This window comes from Mesoplodon bidens (genome assembly GCF_964165515.1).
Source record: "Mesoplodon bidens genome assembly, chromosome: 3".
NCBI lineage: Eukaryota > Metazoa > Chordata > Mammalia > Artiodactyla > Ziphiidae > Mesoplodon > Mesoplodon bidens.
This window is the reverse complement of record NC_138178.1, coordinates 174076413-174096260: the sequence shown is the minus strand read 5'-3', so window position 1 is coordinate 174096260 and position 19848 is coordinate 174076413. Positions and strand designations below refer to the sequence as shown.

General features: G+C 46.4%; 1 protein-coding gene across 4 annotated transcripts in view; it reads right to left on the bottom strand.

The window, feature by feature from the left end:
* EVL (Enah/Vasp-like) overlaps window positions 1-19848 on the bottom strand; it is a 166935-nt gene that overhangs the window by 122099 nt on the left and 24988 nt on the right. Inside the window, exon 1 of one of the 4 annotated variants that reach the window (XM_081228179.1) lies at window positions 2945-3111. The exons of 1 other annotated variant lie outside the window; for it this stretch is intronic. In XM_081228179.1, coding sequence (XP_081084305.1) covers window positions 2945-2967 — 23 coding nt within the window. In that variant the 5' untranslated portion in view covers window positions 2968-3111. Of the gene's footprint in view, window positions 1-2944; window positions 3112-19848 lie in introns of those variants that run through there. 2 more of the 4 variants (XM_081228180.1, XM_081228176.1) reach the window with 2 other exon arrangements.

Here is a 19848-nt window from a genome sequence, read left to right as displayed (position 1 = left end):
GGCCCTGGGCCCCGGCAAGTCATGACAACCAGCAGCCCATTCTAGAGTGAGCGCATCGCGGAGATTCCTCATGAAATGTGGTCGCAGTTCTCTGGCACTCCTGCAATGGGGTGTGCTGAGGACACTTCACATTTTTCTCAGGAGGTCAGAGGTCAGCTTTTCGACATGCTCTTCTGAACCAGCACACTCAGCGGGCACCATGGTACCATCCCAGGCCTGCGTCGGGCTAGCCAGAGAGCTTGCCTGCTTTTTCTTCCTTATTAAGTCCTTGTGAAAATGAACTGCGTCCGCCACTTACTAAGGCCGTACTGTGTGTCGAGCAGTTTTAGGCACTAAGGAGACGAAGTTAAAAACAGACGGACGGACAGACCACCTTGGAACTCAGAGTCCAATGGGGAGTAACAGCAGGTAAACGTGTCTGTCAGTCAGACTTGCTTTTAAAATGAACGTGGCCCTTGCGCTCTTGGAGTTGGGTGTGTGTGCGGAGGGCTGTGTCCGCAGATAACCTGATGGAGACCCCCAGGGTCCTCTCCTCCCTTTATACTCACGTGGAAAGCGTGCTATAGTTTATTAAGTAAGTTTATGTTATCACGTTTAATTCTAACAGGATTATAGACTTTCTTGGCAAGAACAACTCTCCCCATGTTCAGCTGAGAAAATCGAGACGTTAAGAACGAGGAGGAGGCTGGCCAAGGCCACAGAGGAGTGCACGGCAGGACGAGGACTGTAAAGCAAGTCCTCTGGTTCTCGTCCCGGTGTTCCCTTCCACCGCCGCCCCATGAGCATGCCCCGCTCACGCCTGCACCCCCGCCTTGGCCCACCTGCCCGTACCTGAACTGCAGCTTCTGGCTCCTCCCTGCACCCCGCTCCTTGCCTCTACCTCAGACTCCCCACCTCAACGACAACAACAAAGGCTGCTTTTCCCAAGCCAATGGTTCTCAAAGTCTGGTCCCCAGAACTGCAGCATCAGAAAACCTGGGAACTTATCGACACACAGATCCTGAAGCCCCATCCCAGACCTGCTAGATCTGAAACTCTGGGGGAGGGTTTTCATAAGCCCTCCGGGTGATTCTGCTGCATGCTATAGCTTCAGGACCAACCTGACCTAAACTAAAAAGCTAAGCTCCTCTCGAGCGCCGTGTTGCCCCCCCCACAGTCACCTGGCCCCCATGCGCATAGGCCCCATGACTAAAGAAGAAAGCCACCTGTCTGGCCCCGTGCAGCCGTCATAAAATGCAATCATACTCAGCAAAATTCTTCAGGGCCAGCTTAGGCAGAAACTTGACGGGTAACAGACTTCCCCACTTTCTCAGCTCAGCAGAGCAGTGGCCTTTAACTCAACCCCCTTCCACCTCATCAGACCCAGCTCTTGGCTCCGGGACTAGGTGCCGCCACGGTGGGAGGGGGTTTGCTGATAAGCATCCCTCCCCACTGACTACAAAATGCAACGAAAGGCTCCAAGCTTGTTGAAGGCAGAAGCCAAGACTTACTCCATCTCAAACAAATGCTAGCAATAAAACATGAGCCTCACTATTGTACTACTTTCTAAGATGTACAGAGCTCTTCTGTAACCCTCACAAGGATCAGGAAAGCCAATTTTGAAACTCGGATTAGAATCCAGGACTCACAATTCATTCCCTAAGGACCTATCTACTGTTACACGCCAGGCATTAAATAAATTCTTGTTAGTTATCTAATGGAACTATCCTAAAACTGTAAGTTCTGGTCATGGTGTCACCCCATGTCACCAGAGCCTGTTGCCACGTGGAAAGAATGTTCTTTTCACAAACCCAGTCCATTAGAAATAATGCAGAGGCACGCTCTTAAACAAAGGATAACTTCCTGGATCCAAAGCCCCAAGTTTATAGAAAGGGCGGGAACAACCTCCGTAGCCCTGCTTTTCCTTGTGGAAAGCTGATAATGCTCTCATCCCCTCCTGTGATTTTGATCAAAAGGCCTCTAGTTTCCTCTTACAAGTAATGAAAGGTGGTAATTCTATTATCATTTTAATGTCTACTGCAGCAACATCTGGAGGGGACGAAAAAGGCCTGTGGAGGTTCCCACACAACCGCTTCTTCGCCCCTCAATCTGGTGTTTACGTTCAGTTCTAAAATACACAGAAATTCCATCTGAGAAATGAGAAGCTGTCAGAGGTGAGAAACAAACACACTGTCTTCCGCATGCTCCGAAGAGGTGGAGACCTACCTGCACAAGAATGAGACGGTAATCCTCCCATCCCACCTCCTTTATTTGCATTTCTTGGAGACTATCTCTCTGGAGCACCCCTCCCCACATTCATACCCAGGGAGGAGAGATGGAGGAAAGAGAAGGCCTAAGATTCACAAAAGACTTTAATCTGGAGCATTAATAATTACAGCAGCTGAAAAGCTGACGAAAGCAAAGAAGGACCCTGTTAACACAACACCATGAGGGTACTTCCCAGAAAGCCGCCCAGCCGCGAGGTCACTGTTCACAACGATCAAAATCAGAGCCCAGATCAAACCTCGGCTAAGCAGACAGACGTGCAGGATTTTCACCTTCACCGCTACAGTTAGCGTTTTTTAAAAGAGCAGTCAGGCTCCAGGAGTTTGACAAAGGAAGAAAAACAAAAGGCAACAGGAGACTCCTTCTGGATAAGCAGTTCCTATTCTGTATTCATACCTCTACACCAGCAACAGCACAGCTCAGATGAGGCACAAGGTGGGGTCCTCGGCACAGCTACACACGATCAAACCAATTACCCACGCTGCATCTGTCCTGCAGTAAACAGCCTGGACCGGTACCACCTCCGCGCCTCCCACCCCCGTGACCGGGAGAAACCCCGCCACAGAAAAGAGCCCTTCTTTTGTGAGAACCAGCCAGAGCCTAAGCTGTCATTACACAGCAAAAACCCAGGGAGAACAAAAACCCAGCGGCAGACTGATGTAGAAAAGCCAGAACATACCTGAATTCTTCAAATGCAAACATGACCTAGTCAGAGACAATTTCCTTATACTGCCTGGTAGCCTTTCTGGTTCGGAGGACAACCATTTAGTCAGTCAGATGGTGCAAAGTGCAGAAGAAAGAGGCGGGTCTGCACCCCCCGACCCCCCATATTCTGAAGTAGAAGGCTTTCTGCAGACGGGCCTGCAGCCTTCAGCCAGCCAGCTGCTGACGAGCAGCAGCTGACAAGCAGGCAGCTAGAGGACCACGTGATCATTCCAGCAAGTCCGATTAACGCAGCGAATGCTGAGGCTCCACGCTGGGAGCTGGGTCAGTCCCAGGCAAGAACTGGGGAAATCACAGAACACACGCCCCCAACGAACCGTAAGGGGGATGGGGTGGGGGGCAAGAGCGTAAAGGCACGAGAGCGCAATCTGTTCCCCCGCGCTCTGCTGGGTCACCTCACCCTCCCGCGGCCACCGCTGTGCTCAGGGTCAGGTACAATGACCACCGTGGGCAGCGAACGCAGAGGAGACTGATACCGGGCTGCGTGTTACCGGAAATTCTTCAGAATTCTGTATTTTACCCTTCCACTATGAAACATTATTTTAGCACAAATGCACAAGCTGCTCTGGAATGACAGAATTCACATTTTATGCCCAGCACTTTACCACGAACAACATCACCCTGTAGGTCAACCAGGATGCGTGACCTCATCTATCTGATTATTCATTTATTGAGTACCTAATATGTACCAGGCTCCAATTCCCTGAAGTACAAAAACTGCTGTAATAATTTCAGAACAGAAGTTAAGAAAAAGGAAACGAAACGTCAGCCAAAAAAAGAGGAATGTTTCCCTGCTTGTAAAGCCCGAGCTGGCGAGATTTGGCAAGTGAGCTGAGGCTGTGCTCTGAAAGTTGCCATTAAGGAGAACTGTAGCATCTGGATTGCAAACCTTTATAACATAAGGGAGGCAGATCTCAAATAAAAACCGGTGAGTCACTCTTGACTTTTCTTCTCTCCCTCACACAGGTCACTAACACTGATTCTGCCTCAGGAAGGTTTCCTTGAATCTGACCCTCCCCCACTCCCAGACCCACTGCCTCAGCTCTCGCCTTCAGCATTTCCCCCCGAGTCTCTTGCATTAGTGACTGGTCTTCCTTGTTCCGTCCCTTCTCTAACAATCTGCCAGAAAAATTTTTCTTAGTCTGATTTTTTTTTTTTTTTTGCGGTACGCGGGCCTCTCACTGCTGTGGCCTCTCCCGTTGCGGAGCACAGGCTCCGGATGCGCAGGCTCAGCGGCCATGGCTCAGGGGCCCAGCCGCTCCGCGGCATGTGGGATCTTCCCGGACCGGGGCACGAACCCGTGTCCCCTGCATCGGCAGGCGGACTCTCAACCACTGCACCACCAGGGAAGCCCCTTAGTCTGATTTTGATGTCCGCCTATTTTAACCCTTAGTTCCTCGGTGGTCATGGGACTGAGTACAAATGTCTCAGCGCAACACACAAAGTCTTATTTCTCCAACTTTCTTCCATTAAAACTTTTCACAAACCGCAAAATTCAGCTAGACACTCCCGGTTCCCAAAATAAGCCAGGCCCTCTGTCCTCTGGTCCCCAGGCCAACTCGCCCAGATTATTTCTTGCTCCCCACGCGGGCTGCACCCTTCCACGTGGCCCCCATTGTTCCCTCGGCTGCTCCTTCCCCAGGAGCCTGAACCATCCAACCATGAGCAGGACAGTCAGCTGCTCTCTCTGCTGTCCACTGCGCTGCGTTACAGCATCCCGCCCACCCCACATCTATGAGGCCCTTGAGGGAGGTCTGTGCGAGGTTAATGTCTATATTCCCAGGGCCCCATAGAGAGCTTGACAGGGAGGAGTTACTCAGTAAAGGTTTGCTGAGCAAACCTCCGCAGCTTTCTTGCAGGGAGAAAAAGCAAGCTAGGGCATGTGTGTATTCACACAAAGGTGCTCAGGATGAAGGTGCTCCTCTTTAAAGAAATGAAGGGATGACGGCCAACTGAGGCGACTGACTGGTGAGCAGGATCCTCTGGGGAATTCTCTGTCCCTCAAACCACCCAGCAATCGTCAACCAAGCCGGCCCAGATGCCTTCCGCAGTATTCCTGACAGCCTCTGCCGAGACCCTCTAGTGACGGCAGCTTCTTGGCGGCATCGTGATAGATCAGAAAACGCAGGAGAGGCAGAGTCACTAAATCACCCAAGTTTAAGTCCCAGATCTGCCACCTACTAACTCTGTGATCACTGGCAGCCTGAGACTCCCTGTACGTAAAACTGGAAGAATGCGGATCCTGCCCAGGCCTCTGTCACAGGATGGGGGCGAGGACCCAACACGGCAGGACTTGTGAAAGTTCTTTACAAGCATGTAAAGTTATAGAGATGTTCTTCATTGTCTTCATTACTTCACAAGGTGGTCTCTCGCTGACAGTGTTGACAGCTGGATGGCTCTTCTTTATGTGAGGCCACCCTGTCACTGAAGTTCTGTCTGTTCACAGGAGCTCATTTAATTTTTTTCCCCAGGGGGAAGAGGGGCAAGGTATTTCTCTCCTGTGATTCTCAGGACAGGAATACAAGATAAATGGATATGCAGATAAAATCACTGTCCTAAGTCCTTAAAAAAAAAAAAAAAAAAAAAAAGCAGTAGAGTTTACCCAAGTCTTAGGAAGAACAATTTACCCATACCAAATAAAATGATATGATGTTTTGTTTTTTTCGTTTGTTTTTTTGTTTTTTTGCGGTACGCGGGCCTCTCACTGTTGTGGTCTCTGATGTTTTAATTTATTAAACTACCCGGTTAGAGTCACAGATGGATAGGGGTAGGGGCAAGCTTCTCGAGGGAAAGGAGACCAGACCGAGCACCCACTGCCCATCCTTCCCACCCTCGAGGGTGGGGGTAGTGAACAGCAGACAACCCACAATGACTTGACGGATCTGTTGGTTGGTCTAAAGGTCAAAACCTACATTCCCGGTACTCTTTGCAAGGCATGGGGGGAGCAGCAGGGGCCTTAACCCCCAGAGACTAGGCACGGTGGGAACTGCCAGATGTGCTCTACCATGGCCACCAGGAAGGTCCAGCGTGCTGATGAGCCCTCGTGGGTTAGAGAACCTTCGGACTTCACGCCTGGTTTCCACCGGCGACTCAAGAACCTCCTCTTGGAGAGCTGGTTATACCTTTCAGAGCAGTTCTTTTAAGGTCCTAGTAGAGTTGACAGAAATGGTGAAAAATCGCCAAATCCTAGCACCAAGTGTATTTGAGACATAATTTTATGAGATTCCCCAATTTACTAATAAGAGAACAGAGGCCACAGTGGTTAAGTAACTCGCCCAAGATCACACTGCTGTGAAGCGGCAGAGCGATGACTTGCACCCGGGTAGGTTTGTTTATTTATTTATTTGGCTGTGCCGGGTCTTAGTTGTGGCATGAGGGATTTTTAGTTGTGGCACGCACGCAGGATCTAGTTTCCTGACCAGGGATCAAACCCAGGTCCCCTGCATTGGGAGCGCGGAGTCTTAACCACGGGGCCACCAGGGAAGTCCCTCCTGCACCTGGTTAGGTTTAATGCCAAAGTTTTTAACCCCTGTGCCCACTTGGGGTTCCAACACCACAGATCCAACCGCCTCAGGCTACCTCCCTAAGAGGACTTATTCCACAGACTGTCAGGCAGCCGTGGCCCTGAGACAGGGCTGGGACATGGCAAACCTTTGAGGTTCCTTCATCCAGCTGGCCCTGGCTAATCCCCAGATTTCACAGCCAGACAAGAGACTGCTAAGGGCTGAAAAAGTGGTTCAGCTGCCCCAGGAAGTAGGAAACCCTGAGTTGACATGGCCTTCGGACCAGACTGGGAAGGAGTGTGCTTCAAAGGCTGGGCAATCGCACCTGACCACTTGATAACTGATAACACCAAAGTGTCAGGAATAGGGACTCTTGACCTCTCCAAGTGGCACTTCTGTGACCACACAATGCTTTAAAAAAGAGTTATCCCAGGCCATCCACCAGTGACTCAAGGCTCAGACAAAGCATGCTCCTACTCTGGAACTTATGTTCCCTTTGTAACACAAAGGAATAACCAGACAGTAATTTTTTAGGCTTGTGTTTTTTTAAATGCCACTTACTTGGAACATGAAACTGATATGAACACAAAACTGATAAAAATGGAAGAGCCCCAGACTACCTGCTACCAGGCTTTCCCCTCCTTCCACCAGGGTCAGGCCCAGAGTCAGCCTGGAAACACCAGGCCTAGATGACCTGGCAGCTCCATCAGCGCTGACCTTTTGGGGGCTCTCCAAGCTACACGTCATCACGCTCACCCTTGTCACTCTGGACTCACCTCCTCTTCCCGGTCTCATCCTATGAACAGAAGCCTCCTGACTGGGCCCGGCTGTCCCATCAGGTCCCAGTACTGACCTGCTGCCTGTACTGGCAGTGTGGGCTGCCTGAGGCTTCCGCAGAGAAACAGGCATGGGGATAACAGAGCAGAAGCACGGTGGGTGACAGGAGGTGTCCCCAGACCTGGGACAATCTCGGAAAGCCACATGAGAAGGATGTTTGAAACCAGTGTCCTTCCTTAGCTTAAGGTGCACACGCTCAGCTTGCCAGCAACATGGCTTTCCAAGTGAAATGGTCAATTTCCCAAGAAAGCAAAGTTATGATTTAATTGTTGGCACTGAATCCTCATCATAGCTCCTTTAGAGACTGACAATCTATGGGTTTCAGGCCCTGAGGTCCCATGGCTTTGAGGCATCACAACCAATGTTTCCTCTGCCACTTTCTTAGGTTGTTGGGTTTTTAGGTTTGCACAGCCATGATGTATGAGCAACAAAACAAAGACTGGGCATCTGAGCAGAGACTAGCATTCCCATCACGTGAGCAGGAACACTCTGACATGCACGGGCCTGTACACTTGCGGCTGTGCTGCATACACAACAAGCAGGAGGGAACATAAAGGGAAACCAGCTACAGACAAGACTGAAAATCCAACTCTGTCCTCACGGCCTGGCCGCAGACGTTCCACTGAGCAGGGGATGGAGCATAACAAGGGACGCTCGAGAGCGTGCTCCATGGCCTTCCTGGTCGCACCCCAGCTCCGGATCACCCGGCCATCTGACCCCTTCCTGCACAGTCACCCACCCCAGCACCTCCCAGGGAGGACCCACAACTCCTCCTCACTGTCTGCAGAATGGAGTCTCGGCACCCCAACCGGGCCTTCCCGCCTCCAGCCACTTCCCACCCTGCCAACCAGGGACCCGGACGCAGGGGTCTCCCCGCCTCCTCTCCACAGAGGTTATGGAGAGTGGGGTTCTGAACCCAGTTCTACTACTACCTGCCTGAGAAGCCTTGGAAAAACTCTCTCCCATCTAAGCCTCAGTCTCTAATCTGAGAACGGGGATGACAGCGTGTGTGTGGGATGCTGGGGGGAGGAAGCGCTGGCACACGTTAACCGCACGCCACGGGAGCTGATATTACCGCATGCTGCAGAATCCCATCGAGCCCCTCCCGACCAAAGCCAGCCTACGATAAGCTCTAAAACTCAGCAATTCCTGTGATAAGCAACAGCTATTATTTTTAAAATCTCACATACTGTACAAAAGTCTTGTACTGAGGAGTAATCTCTGTCCATCACATGTCTTAGGCCTCTGACCAGGTGAGAGTCACTGGGGACAGTGGCTAAGGGGGCTGGTGACAAGAGACCTGAGGGGTTTAGCCCCTCACAACCTCCATCAGAAATGTATGGACAGGGCCTTCCCTGGCGGTCCACTGCTTAAGACTCCGCGCTCCCAAGGCAGGGGGCCCAGGTTCGATCCCTGGTTGGGGAACTAGATCCCGCATGCATGCCACAACTAAAGACCCCGCATGCCGCAACTAAGACCCAGTGTGGCCAAATAAATATTAAAAGTAGAGAAATGGGGCTTCCCTGGTGGTGCAGTGGTTGAGAGTCCGCCTGCCGATGCAGGGGACACGGGTTCGTGCCCTGGTCCGGGAAGATCCCACAGGCTGCGGAGTGGCTGGGCCTGTGAACCGTGGCCACTGAGCCTGCGTGTCCGGAGCCTGTGCTCTGCAACGGGAGAGGCCACAACAGTGAGAGGCCCGCGTACCGCAAAGAAGTAAATAAATAAAAAATAAAAATAAAAAAAGAGAAATGTACAGACATTCTAGGTGAAACAACATGCTTGCTACGCAAATACAGTTTCAAGAGAAATCCGTCACAATATGGAGCCACCGGCTCTGAACTCTCCTATTCTGAATCGGTGGGGAGCCCACGAGCAGTGACCTTTGTTTTCAGTCATTTCACAATCTTAGGCATAGATTTCTTTGTCAGAGATGTGCTGAATGCACTGAACGTACTTTTATTCCAGTTGAATTAACCTTTCAAAAATTTTAAACCACACAAAACCCTCACCTCGTTGAAAGCACAGGGAACGTGTGAGTCCTGATCCAATAACTCCACCCCCCAAATTACATGTCACCTGAACTATTTAACTTCAAAACAAAAGTTTTAAAGACATCCCTTACCTCCATTTTGAGAATTCTATTTAAAGTAAAAGCTATCTTTGGAGAAATGTCTATTTAGGTCTTCTGCCCATATTTGGATTGGGTTGTTTGTTTTTTTGTTATTGAGCTGCATAAGCTGCTTGTATATTTTGGAGATTAATCCTTTGTCAGTTGCTTCATTTGCAAATATTTTCTCCCATTCTCAGGGTTGTCTTTTGGTCTTGTTTATGGTTTCCTTTGCTGTGCAAAAGCTTTGAAGTTTCAATAGGTCCCATTTGTTTATTTTTGTTTTTATTTCCATTTCTCCAGGAGGTGGGTCAAAAAGGATCTCGACATTTCTCCAAAGAAGATATACAGATTGCCAACAAACACATGAAAGAATGCTCAACATCACTAATCATTAGAGAAATGCAAATCAAAGCTACAATGAGATATCACCTCACACCAGTCAGAATGGCCATCATCAAAAAATCTACAAACAGTAAGTGCTGGAGAGCGTGTGGAGAAAAGGGAACTCTCTTGCACTGTTGGTGGGAATGTAAATTGATACAGCCACTATGGAGAACAGTATGGAGGCTCCTTAAAAAACTACAAATAGAATTACCATATGACCCAGCAATCCCACTACTGGGCATATACCTTGAGAAAACCATAATTCAAAGAGTCATGTACCAAAATGTTCATTGCAGCTCTATTTACAATAGCCAGGACATGGAAGCAACCTAAGTGTCCATCATTGGATGAATGGATAAAGAAGATGTGGCACATATATACACTGGAATATTACTCAGCCATAAAAAGAAAAGAAATTGAGTTATTTGTAGTGAGGTGGATGGACTTAGAGTCTGTCATACAGAGTGAAGTAAGTCAGAAAGAGAAAAACGAATACCGTTATGCTAACACATATATATGGAATCTAAGGGGGAAAAAAAGGTCATGAAGAACCTAGGGGTAAGACGGGAATAAAGACACAGACCTACTGGAGAATGGACTTGAGGATATGGGGAGGGGGAAGGGTAAGCTGGGACAAAGTGAGAGAGTGGCATGGACATATATACGCTACCAAACGTAAAACAGATAGCTAGTGGGAAGCAGCCACATGGCACAGGGAGATCAGCTCAGTGCTTTGTGACCACCTAGAGGGGTGGGATAGGGAGGATGGGAGGGAGGGAGACACAAGAGGGAAGACATATGGGGACATATGTATATGTATAACTGATTCACTCTGTTATAAAGCAGAAACTAACACACCACTGTAAAGCAATTATACTGCAATAAAGATGTTAAAAAAATAAAATAAAGTAAAAGCTATCCAAAAAAATCATTCTACGATTAAGCAAACACAATCACAATCCATTTTTCAGTCTACCACTGTTCAAAAGTAGGAGTTTACTGGTAATTACTTCTTCATTCCTGTCTACATCGATCCCTCTCACCCAATAAGCACTCTCTAAGTATCTGTACCAGGTTATTGAAAACTATCCTTGCATTCCCTCAACAAATTTCTGTGTGAAAAGCTAAAGCCCTCAGTTTCATATTCTAGTGAAGGAAGGAAGATAATAAATAAGAAAAAGATGATAAAATAGGGCAAAGTACCAGAGTGATAGGGGAGGAGCTACTGAACTTAAGAGGTAACAGGAAAGGCCCCTCTCAGGTAGGGATATGTAAGCTGAGATGTGAATGACAAGTAGGGACAGTTGTGCGAATACCAGGGCAAGATCAGTGTGGGCAGACAACACAGCTGGTACAGAGGCCCGAGGGAGGAGGAAACGAGCCTGGCTTCTGCCCTTTCACACAGTGTGGCTGGAACGGAGAAGGAGCAAGTGGAGGGGGATGGAGACAGAGGGGAAAGCAGGGCTTTATCAGCAGGGAAGCTGCTGGAAAGCTTTAAGCAATGGAGTACCATGACCTGATTTTCATTTTTAGAAGGAAATGGAAGTGGGAGAAGCTGCTGCAGCTGTGCAGGTGAGAGATGGTGGGCTGTGGACTCCGGGGGCAGCAGCAGATGAGAGACAAGTTGATGGGTTGGGGGTGTGTTTTAGAGAGTCTTTGTCACAACTCAGTTGTTTCATGTTGTGTTTCATGAAACAGGGCAAAGACTGAAAATATTTCAACAGAAATACTAAGACACTGGACTTCCCTGGCAGTCCAATGGCTAAGACTTCCACTGCAGGCGGTGCAGGTTCGATCCCTGGTCAGGGAACTAAGATCCTGCATGCCAAAGGAAAAAAAGAAAAAAAGAAAGAAAGAAATACTAAGACACCACCAGGACCATGAGCCAAAGGAAGTGGGAGCCCCATGAGAGGAGGCCCTGCCTCGTCTTTACTGTTCTACCCCCAGGGCCTGGACCACAGAACCAGTCAATAAATATCTGCTGAATTAACGAATCAGCAGTTTGTAGATCTAGGGAAGATTTCATAAAAAGATGAAATTGGGTTAAGTCAGCAGTCCTCTTCCCAGTGCAAGCATCAAATAAAAGGGCAGATTATCTTTTTGAATGAACAAGTGCAGCTGCTCCGATGTCACCCAGATAGACAGAAATTTGCCGAGAGAGTCTTACCAGGAATAAAGGGAGAATCAAGATATAAAAGCACGTAAAACGAATTCCTACATTCAATCAAGAACTGTTTCCTGGGCACCTGCTGTGTGTCCAGCAACGCTCTATCCCTGAGAGGGGAGGGAGGGTGAAGGAAGATTCAGACACGTTTCAGGTCTCTCCAACAGTTAGGAACCGAGCACACAGACGAACACAACTACAGTACGAGAGTCAGCACTAGTAAATCAGTATGCGAGGAGTCTGGAGCTGTGATGTAGGACTTTACAGTTGGTTTTTTTTTTGAAATTTTTTTTTATACAGCAGGTTCTTATTAGTTATCCATTTAATACATATTAGTGCATACGTGTCAATCCCAACCTCCCAATTCATCACCCCCTCAACCCCCCCCACCGCCGATTCCCCCCTTGGTGTCCATACATTTGTTCTCTACGTCTGTGTCTCTAGTTCTCCCTTGCAAACCAGTTCATCTGTACCATTTTTCTAGGTTCCACATGTATGCGTTTATATACATTTGTTTTTCTCTTTCTGACTTACTTCACTCTGTATGACAGTCTCTAGGTCCATCCACGTCTCTACAAATGACCCAATTTCGTTCCTTTTTATGGCTGAGTAATATTCCATCATACCTATGTACCACATCTTCTTTATCCATTTGTCTGTCGATGAGCATTTAGGTTGCTTCGGTTTTTCCCTACTTCAGCTCACTGTTCTTATCAAGACCCTCTTGAACCCTGGTTCCCTCGTGCAGCTGCTGATGAGCTTGGAGTGTGAAGGGCTGGGCTGTGGTCCCAGCTCCACTCCTCACCAAGCCGAGTGCCCTGTGACAAGGGCATTTTACCAGAGGCTCAGCTTAGTTACCTATAAAATGGGGACCATAATTCCTGTCCTGCTCCCTCACAAAGAAAGAGAGGGTCAGATACAACAGTAGGTGTGCCAGTGTTTTGTAACTGTGAGTGCTACATAAATAAATGTGTTATTCTTTTTTTATTATAAAGTTATTTATTTAATTAATTTATTTTTGGCTGCGTTGGGTCTTTGTTGCTGTGCGCGGGCTTTCTCTACTTGTGGCGAGCGGGGGCTGCTCTTCGTTGCGGGGCACGGGCTTCTCATTGCGGTGGCTTCTCTTGTTGCAGAGCATGGGCTCTAGGCATGTGGGCTTCAGCAGTTGTGGCTCGCAGGCTCTAGAGTGCAGGCTCAGTAGTTGTGGTGCACGGACTTAGTTGCTCCACGGCAAGTGGGATCTTCCAGGACCAGGGCTCGAACCCGTGTCCCCTGCATTAGCAGGCAGATTCTTAACCACTGTGTCACCAGGGAAGCCCCAATAGTGCTATTCTTAACAACAAAAGAAATGATCCTTTTCTACTTTGTGCTATCTGAGATCTTGATAAAGCAGGAATTTTAAGTATTCATTCAGGTCAGATAATTAGATGATCCATAAACGCAATTTACTACCCAAGTGACCAAGAGAATTCAGATAAACATCCAAAATTGTGGGAATTCAGGGCTGAAAGGACATGGAAGTCAAATTAGTCAAACCCCACTCCTGGGTAAGCTACCTAAGATGCTTATATCCTCCACAAGCACTCACTTCTGTCAAAGTATAATTTTCAAAAAGCTAAAAACATAACTCTCACACAAATATATAGTATGCATGTATTAAGTAAGTCCTTAATGAGGGAACCAGCAGGATGGCAAAGCTGGTTCAAAGGTGGTGAAAGAAACATATAAACTCGGTGGAAAAAAAGAATGCTGTAATAATCTTGCCAAATTAGATACAAAACTGGTTAGTATCCTACAGAGCAATTAAACTGTAACTTTTGAGGTTATCTCTTCTACTAAACAGAAATCATTTAGATCTCTACTGGACAGAAAAAGATCACCTGTCACTTATCAATTTTTCACAAGTTAAAATCTAACTTTACAAGAGTAAGTCAACTCCAAGAATATCAGATCCCCTCAGACAGGCTTGCTAGACAATGCTCTTGAGGGACACTGGAAGGGCACATAATAATCAATTTGCCTTTTCTCCAAGTTTTAGGCAATTTTCCTACAATATCTAAACCTAGCTTATTATCCATTCCAATGAACTGGCTGGAAAGGGTAAGAAGTTCTTTCCTATCTGGTCCATTTTTTTTGCTTCTGCCTCATTTATATCCTCTTAATTTGTAAAAGAAATCCTTCAAATAATTGAAGTCAATTCTAAATTATTGCTTTGTCTTCCTAGGTCAAATCATCTGAAATTTGGGGGGCCCTATTTTCCAGAATTTCCAGCCTTCAGTGCTTCTCTGAATTCTCTCCAACTATCACACTTGTGAGTCTCTTAAAGACAAAAAGGGAACGTCTGATTCATAGGCACTGATTCACAGAGCCCCCTCCCCCAGGCTCTGGCTATTCTGAGGCAGTTACCATAATTAACTCTAATTTCCTAACTTCACAAAACCACCCCTATCACTCCTTGCTTTCCAATATAAAGGTGCTTGGAAGTCACAAACCAAACCCACTACAGAGAGGCACATATAAACCCAACCCACACTAACTGCACAATAATATGAAGTCAAAGAAGAAATCTAATGAATCAGAGAATGTCTTGTTCATATCTGTATTTTCCACAGAGGCTAGGAAATTAGAATGAATAAGCAAACAGATTAATTAAGTAAATGCTCTAAAGAACTGAAAGAATGAATGGATTCCAAAGGCTTTGGCATGTTAAGTGTCTCTTAAGAGGCTAAGTAAGGAAGGGAATTTCCGGGGACTAGTCCAGTGGGAGCCTTCAGAAATGGAGACTGTCTTAGTCCGCCTGGGTTGTGGCGTAATGGACCGCGTGGCTTATAAACAATTTATTTCTTACAGTTCTGGGGGCTGGAGGTCCGAGATCAGAGTGCCAGCGTGGTCAGGCGAGGACCCTCTTCCAGGTCACAGAGCTCTCACGGGTCCTCACACGGTGGAAAGCACCAGGGAGCCCTGCGGGGTCTCTCTCACAAGAGCACTAATCCCACTTCTGAGGGCACCACCCTCGTAACACAGTCACCCAAAGGCCCCGCCTCCTAACACTATCACAGAGGGATTACAACATGTGAATTGTGGGGGGACGCGAACATTCACATCATAGCAACGACCAAATGAATGAACACTGTGGGAATTTCTAGCACCTACTGGCAAGGCAGGGATGAAGATATTTGATTTTGAAGGCAGGGAAGAAAAGGAGGGGTATAAGTGCATACATGTAAGATCAACCCACACAGGTCTGAAGGCACCTATGCTACCCTCAAAGCTAGCAGTCCTCTCTAAGGACTGAAGTCTAGGCACCAATCCAGGCCATGCAAGCTTTTCCTAATCTGCAAGCACTAAAAAGGAAAACCTTCATTTCACACATGTTCTGAGAGCAGAGATAATGACGAAGAAATTACATGAATATATGCCTAAGAGAAGTGTAATCTGAAAAGTCCTGCTTTAGATAAATGTATTTTTTTCCCTCTAAAAGCTAGTTTTTCTTTCTCATATTTTATTTCTGATAATCAGGCTTTCTCTGTTTCTGATTTCCTACTAAAATGTACAGGGTAGTGTTTTTCCTCATCCAAAAGAGCACTGCTTCTTAGTTTCCAAAAAAGTTCCATTTGCATGAATCTTACAATGGTGTTTATATTCCTTCTTAGTAAAAGCTCTGACACCCAGCATATAACCCTGGTGTTTAAATTAATAGATATGAGGACAAACTGATTAAAGACCTTCCTGTGGATTGCTAGTGCTAAGCTGGGATATGTTAGGTAGCTGACTAAATTTGGAACCGCAGTTGTTTTTTAAAAGACGTATTCTTGTTAACATGAAAAAAAAATGAGCACTTGATCATTTTCTAAGCCTCACTCTCAAACCATTCAACTCTCCTATGATACTACCTTCCACGGGCTCACGGTAAATACTGAATAAAAGACAGAAAAAGAGGGCAAAAAGGACACAGGCACTGAATGAACCAAAGCTTGAGAGCCACTGTATGACATCAGAAGAACATGGATTTTGAAGGATTTCACCGTTTTCACTGATAAGGAGAAGTGGCCTAAGAAAATGTCAGTCCGATCCTCCCGCTTTGACCAAAGAAAGAGAGAACACAGCACCGTGGTCAGGGTCACAGGGCTACTGTGAGAGCTGGAATTAGAACGGAAGTCTTCTGATTCCCAACTGAAGTGCTTTTCCTTTACATCAGTGGCTCTCAAAAATGGGGTCCTTCGCCAGCTGTGTGAGCATTACTCGGGGGCTTGTCCAAGAGGAAAATTCTCAGCCCTGTCCCCAGACTAAGGGAATCGGAGACTTTGGGAGAATGGAACCCAGCAAGCTGTATTTTTTAACAAGCTCTCCAGTGGAGTCTGATGCATGGTCAAGATGGAGAATACTGACTGCTCTAACACCAGTGATTCTCACCTTGGGGGGATTCTGTCCTCTTAATCACTACAGAACAAGTTAAAACCCAAACGGCATGAAGACGTTAATTCTTTTTTTTTTTTTGCCATACGCAGGCCTCTCACTGCTGTGGCCTCTCCCGTTGCGGAGCACAGGCTCCGGACGCGCAGGCTCAGCGGCCATGGCTCACGGGCCCGGCCGCTCTGCGGCACGTGGTATCTGCCCGGACCGGGGCACGAACCCGTGTCCCCTGCATCGGCAGGCGGACTCTCAACCACTGCGCCACCAGGGAAGCCCAACGTTAATTCTTGCATAACTTAAAATAGCAAAAAACTGGAAATAAACTAAATATCCTCAACAAGGGATTGCTCAAATAAAGTACATATACAAAGAGTCATTATAAATATAGACCTACATTAACTGCCTAGACATTAGTACTGTTGAGTAAAAACATTAGAGAATTATTACAAACTGTGAATTACTGTATGATAAACACTTCCAGAAATCATACAATAAAACAAGTTATAGAAAGGCCTATAGTATATTCTCACTTATGCCCCATCATATACAGGCACACCACAGAGATATTGCGGGTTCAGCTCCAGATCACCACAATAATGCAATAAAATGAATCACACAAATTTTTTGGTTTCCCAGTGAATATAAAAGTTCTATTGACACTACAGCCTATTAAGTGTACAATAGCATTATGTCTAAAAAATGTACATACCTTAGTTAAAAAATACTTTATTACTAAAAAATGCTCACCATCATCTGAGCCTTCAGCGAGTCGTAGTAGGAACATCAACGATCACTCACAGATTACAAAACAAATAAAATAATAATAATAATAAAGTTTGAAATATTGCGAGAATTACCAACATGTGGCACAGAGACATGAAGTGACTGAGCAAATGCTGTTGGAAAAATGGTGCCCACAGACTTGGAGGACGCAGGGTTGCCACGAACCTTCCACCTGTAATAAAATAATGCCGTACCTGCGAAGCGCAGGAAAGCCAGGTCGGCCTGTACATCACATACAACGCATACAACGCAGCGCAGCAGTTACAGACTAAGTCTTCAGATCACAGGGCTCACCACTGAGGAGCAAATGACTGCACTGCTGTTAACATCCGTTTCCCTCTGAGTAAAATGGGGGTAACAGTGTCATCTCATAGGGTTTTGGTGAGAATCAAATGATGCAATGCACATGCAGCCACTATGAAACAGCTCTTAAGCTGAGCTGTTTCATTATTACTGTGCTTTTATCTGTGTATATATGTGCATAAGGAGATGTTCGGAAGCATGTTAGCCAAAATGCTAACAACTGGTTATCTCCAGGGGATTGAATACGCCCTGGTCATCTGTACTTTATTTTTTTTACTCTCCTGTACTGCTGAATTTTTACAATGAATAGGTATGGTTTCTATAAAAACAACAACACTGCTTTGTATATACCCTCCCAACATACAGATAAGCGTACTTATACGAACGTGCTCTCTATTCCAATAGAATTCACGTGATAGGCAGTATCTCAAATTAGAAACAGAGCAAGCTGGGGAGCCTGAGACCCCGGGCCTGGAACACTGTTGAATGAATGAAGGAACAGATGAAGTGAGAGGCAACAGAGTGCAGCAGTGCTGAGTTTTGGAGCCAAACGGCTGGATTCAAGTATCAGTTCTGTCAATTTCTAGCTGTTAAGCTTGAACACTTCATTTTTAACCCCTCTGATCCTCCGTTTCCTCGCCTATAAAATGGGATTGTACCAATTTATAAGACTATTATGTGGATTAAATGACACAGTAGGCGTGAAAGCAGTTTGCATTTACTAACAGTTCAACGAAGGAGTTCCTTCCCTCCCGTCTCAAGTTTGCTGATGACAAACTGTGTGACACTGGACAAGTTCTCAGTTTTTCACCTATAAAATGAGTATAACATTCACCTACCCCTTGGGATGCCGTGCTAATTATGTAAAAGCTTTTTGTATAGTATCAGATACTATACAAATGGAAAGACTTACTGTGATTATTATGGGAGTTTTTTGGTTCACTTTATTTTATAGCCTCTTGGCTCCAATAAACTAAACTTGGACAGCCTTTAAAATCTGAGAAACATGCAGATTTTATTAATTAGTAATAATTTACTGACCTTCATGAACGTTCCCAGAATAGCCTAATCCCTGTCTACCTGAAAATAAAGTCTGCCTTGATCTGGCTGGAATCACTGCCTCCCAAGAAACCCTGGTCTACTTCAGCCCGTTGCTAAAGACTGCACGGAACGGGGGAGCTGGCATCAGTGCTGGGTGCTTGTGGTTTGTTCTCCTGATGAGAAAGATGGGAACTCTTGCTAATTCCCACTGTTTAAGAGGAAGTACTAACCCATCTGAGATGCCTCCAGCTGAAACCCTTACCTAATGGACTCACCCACGCTCTCACTGTGGAGGACCTCAGTGACAGCTGACATCTACAGAACCCTTTAAAAGCAGTTCTCCACACCGTCTTCTACGGCCAAAGAATCATCTGCCATGGCGGGCAAGGCAGGGATGATTATGCTGACTTTAGAGGGGGGAAACTATGGATCTAAGCGGTTAAAGTGCCCTGATCAAAGTCAAGCCTTACAATGCCAGCCATGCTTCATAACAGACAGGGAACTGCACATAGTGTTGGATATTTTGAGTATGTCGGCTATCTCCCACGTGGTATAACACTGTTTGTTGTCAATTAATGTCTCAATTTGATGGCTATCAACTTCAACTGGTCTACCTGACCGTGGAGCATCGTCCAGCAAGAAATCTCCAGCACGAAACTTCGCAAACCACTTTTGACATGTTTGATCAGTCGTCGCACCTTCTCCATACACTGCTCAAATCTTTTTTTGCATTTCAGTTGTGCTTTTACCTTTCTTAAAATAATAAAGCATAATATGCCGAAAAGGTTGCTTTTTTCTTCCATCTTCAATACTAAAATGGCTACACAAAAATTTACCAATTTTGATAAGTTTTTAAAAAATGCATGCTGATACGAATGCTGTCCCAATGCAACCTAACAACATTGTTTCAAATGAAGTTAAAGACAACTAAGTGCTACTAGAGCCAGCTTACGTAAAAAAACCGAACGAACTTTTTGGCCAACCCTGTACTTCCCTTTGGGAAAGATGAGAGGGGAGGGAAAATAAAGCTGTGCCTTTAGCCCTGCTTAGTCAAGGGCGGGGCCAGAGGTTGACACCAGGTAGCAGAGTCTGGAGTTGACTTACATCAGGATCACTCTTCCCTAATGCGAACAACCGAGAAAGATATTTATGTTTATGCCTCCTGTTGACTTATTCTGCCCTAGTTTTGCAGGTCAGCTCACTGTCCTCCTGAGTCTGAAAGATCCACAGGACCACAGGCTAGCATACCAGAAGCGTCCTTGGACATCACTTAGTTCAGTCTCCTCCTTTCACAAACAGATCGATGGTGACGGTGAGGCTCA